Source organism: Sodiomyces alkalinus (assembly GCF_003711515.1).
Source record: "Sodiomyces alkalinus F11 unplaced genomic scaffold SODALscaffold_4, whole genome shotgun sequence".
NCBI lineage: Eukaryota > Fungi > Ascomycota > Sordariomycetes > Glomerellales > Plectosphaerellaceae > Sodiomyces > Sodiomyces alkalinus.
The window spans coordinates 1,694,604-1,702,022 of record NW_021167082.1 but is presented as its reverse complement, the minus strand read 5'-3'; the positions used below and the strand labels follow the sequence as shown (position 1 = coordinate 1,702,022).

At 59.2% G+C, this 7,419-nt stretch overlaps 4 protein-coding genes across 4 annotated transcripts in view; 2 read left to right on the top strand and 2 right to left on the bottom strand.

Moving 5' to 3' along the window:
* Positions 1–2,287, top strand: part of SODALDRAFT_332791 (hypothetical protein) — a 2,992-nt gene extending 705 nt beyond the window's left edge. The window contains exon 2 of the mRNA XM_028611803.1: positions 121–2,287. Within this exon, the coding sequence (XP_028467160.1) occupies positions 121–1,973 (1,853 nt within the window). The 3' untranslated portion in view covers positions 1,974–2,287. The remainder of the gene's footprint in view (positions 1–120) is intronic.
* Positions 2,288–2,357: 70 nt separating this feature from the next.
* SODALDRAFT_157562 (carboxylesterase) lies at positions 2,358–4,637 on the top strand. Its single transcript, XM_028606914.1, has 3 exons — positions 2,358–2,395; positions 2,651–3,304; positions 3,479–4,637. Exons 2-3 carry the CDS (start codon positions 2,687–2,689, stop codon positions 4,586–4,588), a joined length of 1,728 nt encoding a protein of 575 aa, XP_028467159.1. The 5' UTR covers positions 2,358–2,395; positions 2,651–2,686; the 3' UTR covers positions 4,589–4,637.
* Positions 4,638–5,192, bottom strand: SODALDRAFT_157534 (hypothetical protein). The gene has a single exon (XM_028606913.1). The coding sequence runs from the start codon at positions 5,098–5,100 to the stop codon at positions 4,687–4,689; it is 414 nt and encodes a 137-aa protein (XP_028467158.1). The 5' UTR covers positions 5,101–5,192; the 3' UTR covers positions 4,638–4,686.
* Positions 5,193–5,283: 91 nt separating this feature from the next.
* On the bottom strand, positions 5,284–7,272 carry SODALDRAFT_275572 (hypothetical protein; the record flags this gene model as incomplete). The annotated part of the gene is made up of 1 exon (XM_028607986.1): positions 5,284–7,272. The coding sequence occupies one exon, from the start codon at positions 7,270–7,272 to the stop codon at positions 5,284–5,286; it is 1,989 nt and encodes a 662-aa protein (XP_028467157.1).
* Between the last annotated feature and the right edge of the window lie 147 nt (positions 7,273–7,419).

Here is a 7,419-nt window from a genome sequence, read left to right as displayed (position 1 = left end):
CCCCCTTTTTTTTTTCTTCTTTTCTTGCCCATTTCACATCTGCCGCAGCTTGCCAAAATTGTACGTGAAAGAAGAACGACAGTGACAGTGACTAACATTGTCCCTCACACCGGGGTTCAGTCCTTCGCGCAACCGGGTATCACAACAGCCGCCTAGCCAACGATCCTCACATCCGCGCCTCCATCGCCAAGCACCAGACCGGTCGCTTCGACTACATCCTCAACGTGCCATACGACCGCCCCAATTCCAGTCCAGGAGACGGGGGCATCGCTCACTATGGCTGTAACCTACTGGTAGAGAAGAAGCACCTGGGAAGAGGAGTTTACTGCGAGGGTCGTCTCACCAACGTCTATACTCTGCTAGCGACATACCTTGCCGACGAAAGCCAAGACCAAGACTCATCGCGCATCTCAACCTACGACCACAATATGGCGATTGCAGAGCCCATTGTTCGCGTCCTATCCCCGCCTGCGGAGAACAACATCGGCACGGGTGGCGAGGTAGTCGATGTAATGATGACCAGTGGCACTTCCACCGCGACTTTGGTCGACTCCTCATCGTCGTCTTCGTGGTCTGTGGTCGAGGGTCGACACGCCGGGGCTTGTTCAACCTCGACGGGTGAAAGCAGGGGACCTTCTTTGGACCATTCTTCGGCACGTTCTACCTCGATCAGCTCGTCTCCAGCGCGCATCGAGGACTCGGTGGAGGCGCTGGATAAGCTCGAGGATGACCTCGAAGCTCTCGATGCGGCCACCCGGCTTGGGCAGTTCATCTCTCCTGAGGAGAAGAAGAGGAAGAATACCGGGTCCCGGATACAGGTAGAGTCGGACGAGATGAGAGCTTCTCCATCGTCCAAGAATACACTGAGAAGTTCACCATCGGTGGCGAAGGCAGCGACAGTTGGAGTGAAAGCCACGACGACGCGGCCGTCGCTGCAGAAGTCAGCCTCGGTGACTTTTAGCGACAGGGAAGACAAAGCGGAGCCTGCCACGACGACGGCACAGGGTCCGGCAGAACGTGCAGGCCAGAAGCCTACCGTGACTCGTCCATCCAGCCTGTTGCCACCAAAGGTTCCGGCCAAGTCGGCGAAGCCCCCCACCAGACCGAGCTTTGAGCTGCCCGGGGAGGCCGTGGCTCGACGACTGAAGGAACAACGTGAGGCTCGGCGCTCACTCCAGATAAGCTCCCACAGCGATGCACCAGCGACCACTGTTCCGCCACGACAACGAGCCAAGTCGACCAAGGCACCAACGCGGCCCCATTTCGAGCTGCCGGGCGAAGCGATATCGAGACGGAAACGGGAGCAGCGTGAGAAGGAACTCAAGGAGAAAGAGGAGTCGGAGAAGAAGCGGCGCGAGTTTCGAGCACAGCCAATTCGGGCCGGTGCTGCGTCGGCTACATACCCTCGCGAGACGGCAGCGAGCCGGGCTCGTCGGCTAAAGGCCACGTCGGAGGAGACGACGCCCCCGGCGACGACCACATCGCCATCCAAGGCCACGTCCACGTCTACGGCCAAAAGCACGACCAATACGTCGAAGAGAGCCTCAATGGTGGTACCTGGGTCGTCTCGACCTGCGCTGGCCAAGTCGGCTAGTACGTCCTCTCTGTCAGCCACGTCTTCGGTTTCCCGCGGCCGGGCGACGGCAAGGACGGCGGTGGGGGAGATGCAAGGATCGCGGACGAGTCGGGGCACTTCGGAATCGACGGGCAGCACCAGCGGAAAACGGAGCACGGTGTCGGCAGAAGACGCGCAGAAACAGAGGCAACGGGGCAGGGAAATTTACGAGCAAGACAATTCGTATGCGGAGCAGCGGGAGAGGGAGCGGCGGCAGCGCGAAGAGGCGGCCAAGAAGGCGCGAGAGGAAGCGGCGGAGCGGTCCAGGCAAGCCAGCCGCGAATGGGCAGAGAAGCAGCGTCGAAAGCAGCAGATGTCGTCGGCGTCGACGGCGTCATTGTCGGAGCCTGCATGGTGATGGTGGTGATTGACAGAGGGAGGCGTTCCTGGGAAATGTTGTGTTACTATGTCTTACTTCCGGGGGGTTTTGTATTGCCTCTTTCCCTTCCCAGAGTCGCCACACAAAACAACAGGTACGTTTACGGAGTTGGCGTTGTTCAGTTATTAGGCGATCCAGCTCTGGAGGGAGTTTTGGGGATCGGTGTTCGTTAGTTTAGTGTTCGTTATTATGTTGTGTGAGGCTGAGCATTCGACATTACCTTATTATATTATCATTAGTAAGGTACCTTGTATTATGTAAGGTACCTTAGTTAAACTGGTCAATATTCCCCGTCTCTGAATAGGGGTCTGTCCGGGTATCTTTTCTTCCGTGATCACAGCGTCTACTCCGTACTCCGTCTCGGTACTCCGTACTTTGTAGGTACACGGGATCTGAGGTGAGTGAGGCAATATCCGTACATGTACTCTGCAAGGTAATTACCTAGGTGCTGTACTTCGTGGAATGACCCCCGCACGTCTTTTCTCCGTTGAACTCCTTCTGTCCGTAAGCGGAAGGTAATTCTCTGCTCTTCCGATCAACGTCATGGGAGTACAGGAAATATTCATAACTCTCCTGTGACGGGGATAGATTACCCAGCATAAATCGGTGTTGGCTCATATCCTTCGAATAAATAGATACACTAACGTTCTTGTCAGAAGAAGGGGAGAGTGAAGACATCGTCGACATAAAAAATGACGACCAGGCCCACGGTCCGTCTCCCTCAAGGCACATACTGGGGCACCGTTCTCTCGCGGGACGACCTCCCGCGGCCTGTCGAGGCCTTCCTGGGCATCCCCTACGCCCGCGTCCTCCCGGGGGCCGAAGGACGATTCCGAGACGCCGCCCCGGTGCCGGCCAGCCTCGACACCTTTGAGGCGAACACCTACGGAAGCATCTGTCCCACCTTTACCAGCAGCCTCGACGAGGAGGACGGCTGGGTTGTAGGTGAGGACTGTCTTAGCGTGAACCTCATTCGACCTTGTCCCTCCTCCTCCTCGTGGTCTCCCTCCGAGCGCCTGCCTGTGGTCGTCTTCTTCCATGGCGGGGCCTTCAACTTTGGCAAGGGCGCCGACCGCGACATGGCCAGCTTCGTTGCCTATGCTGAGCAGCCCGTTCTTGGTATCAGCTTTAACTGGCGTCTTGGGCCCCTGGGATTCCTGCCGAGTCGGGTCTGCGACAAAGAGGGTGTGTTGAACCTGGGTCTGCGTGATCAGAGGATGCTGCTCGAATGGGTTCGGGATAACGTGGTTGCTTTTGGTGGAGATGAGGGATGTGTTACTCTTATGGGTGTCAGTGCTGGTGCTCACTCGGTACGTTATGGGACAAATATGCCCCTTTCTTTTGTTTTTGTTACGCTCCTCTTTTCCTTCGAGTCCTCAAGCTCTGTCGACGAAAAAGGGAGAGAGAGAGAGAGAGAGAGAGAGAGAGAAGATTCTACTGCTCTCCCATTGCCCCCCTTTTCTAATACTACTACCCCCCTTTAGATTGGCCATCATATACTCTCCTCGGAATCGACCACGACACCTCTCTTCCACAAAGCCATCCTCGAATCCGGCTCTGCAACAGCTCGCTCTGTGCTCTCTCCAGATCACTCTCGTCACGAACTTCAGTTCCAGAGTTTCCTTAGAGACGCCGGCTTCCCCCCATCCACTCCGGATGATGCCATTCTTTCTCACCTCCGCTCGTTGCCCTTGTCCACCCTGCTCGACGCAGGTTCGTCCGTTTGGGGTCGCTTCGCCTCTTCTGTCTGCTGGCCCTTCCAGCCCTCCATCGACGGCATAGGCGGCGTGATTCCGGACCTCCCCCTGCGCCTCTGGTCATCCGGCCTCGGCCTCCGCCCACCGCTCATCACGGGCTTCAACTCGCACGAAGGCACCACCTTCGTACCCATCAAAGTCTCCTCGCCCGCCGCCTTCCGCGCCTTCTTCCAGACCCTCCTCCCGGCGCTCACACCTTCCGACCTCGACGAGCTCGACCGCCTGTACCCGCAACCCGACGTAGCCGCCGCCGCGCGAGGGGAGCCCTACACCCCGGCCGTCCCCGCGTACTGCGGCGCGCAGTGGGCCCGCCTCGCCACCGCGTACGCGCACCACGCTTACATCGCCCCCGTCCTGCACACGGCCCACCACGTTGCGGCGGCGGGGCAGCCCGTCTACGTCTACGAGTACGCTGCCCGCGCCGAGCCCTTCGCGGCCGCGAACCACGGGGACGAAGGGCCCGTCGTGGCTCGCGACATGGAGGCCCTGGGGGGCTTCCCTGGCCTCGTCCGCGTCTCGGAGGGCATGCATGGGTTTTTCTCGCGGTTTGTTGCTTCGCGTTGCGGGGACCCGAATCGTCTCCTTCTCGGTACGGACGACCGGCAGGAGGGTGATGGCGATGTCCCGGCGTGGCCTCGGTTTGTGTCTCCCTTTGACGATAACAGCGGACCTGACGCCGGTAAGATCCTTGTATTTGGCGAGGGGAACGACGAGAGGGCTGGAGGGGAGAGCGAAGGGGTCGTGGCTCGTGTGAGGACGTTGACGAGGAGTGAGATTGCGCAATGCCGGTTTTGGTGGGAGCGGATGCCGCTCAGCCAGGGTTCGGGACGCCGTTGAAATAGACGAAAAAAAGGGGGGGAAAGGGGGAAAAAGGAAACCCCCCCCCCCCTAAAGGATATTGCAATGCCCATGAAGTGCGAAAAAGCGAGTTTTGTCTATTCATTAGACAGACACCGCGGTCTGACTTTTCTATAAACAACCAAACTCAGTGATGGAGCCTGCCGAGTCATTTCATCCATGGCAGCGCAGCGCCAGAATACCATTTTGGCCAACAGACGACACTGCCACAACCGGCAGAGAGCTCTGAACACTGGCCTCCCGAAGCCATGGTGGTACAAGGACACAGCAACAGCGATTTCCGAACGCCTAGGCCTTGTGAGAATTTCCTCAATCGCTGCCGAGCCTCCTACCAGTCGTTCCATAGCCGTAATGAGACCTAGAACGCCTTGTTCCCCCATTCCTCGTGCTATCGTCAACAGGAAAGAGAAGGATAAGAAAGGAAAAACCGAGGAAGAAAAGAAGAAAAGAGAAAAGACGCTCCTTTCCCGTGCCCCTTTACCCGAAGCCATTCTGCCAATGACGCCATATCAAGACATGGAAGAAATAAGAAAGAAAAAGAGAGGGAAGGACTGTATAGACAAAAGGGAAGAGAACGAACAGGGGGGGAGGAAGGAAAAGAAGCAAAAAGAATCTGCCACAAGGAGACCAGCCAAGTACCCTGTCGGTTGTTCACGAGCCGAGACCTGGGGCATCTACTCCTCGTCGTCTTCGGTGCCAGGCCACTCCGGGTCACTGGCATCATCCGTCGAATCGACAAAGTCCGCCATCTGCCACTGCTGCTCCCTGGGCTTCTGGTTGTCGAGCTTGAGACTGACGACGTTGCAAAGGCCCTGTACGAAGAAGGAACGGCGGGGTTCTTCTCCGGTCCCGCTGCCGTCGGCTTCCGATTCACCACCACCACCGCCGCCATCAGCATCCTGTTCTTCGGCCATCTCGACATCAAACTCGTCGCTGTCCGGCTCTTCGTACAGGGTGCGGCCGAGGGAACGCAGGTTCTTCCCCGCAGCACCAGCTCGCGAGGGCGAGTCCCCCTGCAGGGTTGCGATCCGGACACTCTGGCGCGACGGTCGGGTTGCGGCCGCCTTCTTGGTCTTGGGCTTGGCGACCTGTCCGAAGGCGGGAGGGGGCGCGAGGGCGGCGCGGAGCGTGTAGTGCTCCTCGGGCGGCTCGTAGGGCCGGAGGAAGATGGCCTCCAGCCTCTCCTGCCACTCTTGCCGCATGGCGCTTCGCTGGCGCCAGGGGATGTTCAGCATGCACTTGAGCGACAGGTGGCGCAGCATGGGCAGCGCGGGGGCGCTGTCGATGAAGGATTGGAAGAACATCTCGGCCACGTGCGGGGTCCACCGCCGGAGACTGTCCAAGTCGACCAGCTGCAGAGACGGGGGCCACTTGGGGACCTGGTCGGGAAGCAGCAGGTGCTCGTAGTTGGGGGCCGCGTCGCCCCAGGAATCGTGTTCTCGGAAGTACCTCATGTTCATCCGCAGCTCTTTCAGATTCGGACAGGTGGGGCCTAGAAGCGGAAGGAAAGCGAGGTCGAGGGAATGGTTGTGGTTCAGAGTGAGGGATTCCAGGTTCTGGCCGTGGGACGTGAGATAGGCGGCAAGGTCCTGTGAGTCGAGGAGCCAGCAGTTGGTGAACTGGACGCGCTTCAGCCGGCTGGGAAGCAGGTCAAGCAACGGCGGACCGACCACGCTCGAACTCTCAAAGGTGAGATCCTCCAAATGTCCCAGGACGGCCAGGCAGCCGGCGAGCTCGCGCGCGTACATCTCATCGGCGGCGATCTGGGCCGAGTCGTCGGCGGCGGGGGGCTTCCTGTGACGCTCCCAGGAAGGTAGCTGGTAGTTGACGAAGTGAATGGTGCGCAGCTCGGCGAAGGCGGGCGTCAGGTGTAACTCCCGCACCGCGGCCAGGCTGCGGACGAATCCTTGCTTCATCATCCTGGCGTTCCACTGCCAGGACTTCAGGCGCGTGGGGCGGCGCTTGTCGTCCTCCCTCGCCACGTCCAGGGCGTGGAAGAGAGGCGCCGGGTAGTCGAAGCGAATATGGTCCGTCAAGTTACGGTAGGGGGGTTCGTCGTACGGGTGCACCAGCCGAACCTCGGATAGGTTGGTGAGGTTTCGGATGAGGAGGCCAGGATCGGCCAAACCTTCGCGGAGATGGGTCTTGGTGACATCGATGTGGAGCGACCTGATCTTGGCTCGGTAGTTGAGCCTAGTCTGCGAGGGGCACGTCGAGAGCAAAAGGTTCAGGCGCTGCAACCTGGTATCCGAGGTCAAGGGAGGGCACCGGTACAGGACGGTAAGGGCAGGATCCAAGAAGGCCCTGCAGACGAGGGCGGTCTGCAGCAGCCACTGGGTCCTGATGAGATTTTGGCCGGGGTGGACGGCGGCATACTCGAAGATCTGGACCCATATGGAGTGTTCTATGCGCAGATCCATCCAATCGGGGATCACTGGACTCGGCTCGGTCCCTTCGGACGGGGGCCCGACCTCGTCTTGTTGTTGGTGAAGAAGGGCGCTCAGCTTGACGACGGCCGACTCGGAACGGCGAGCGGCTTTGCGCCTATGCTTGGGTGGAGTCGACGAGAAGACGGTATCCGGTGAGCTCGGAGGTTGCAAGACGGCCCTGCCGTGGTTGTCATCATCCTCATCGTGGTCGTCGTCTTCATCACTGGAATCCATGGGTCGCCACTCGTGAGGGAGCACCTCCCTCTCACGGACCTCGTCATCTTGCAGCTTGAAAACCTGTCGTGTTCTCCTTTTGTTCAGTAAGACTTCGTCCGAGTCGACGGAGTCGTCGTCCAGGACATAGTCACGTTGGCGCCATGC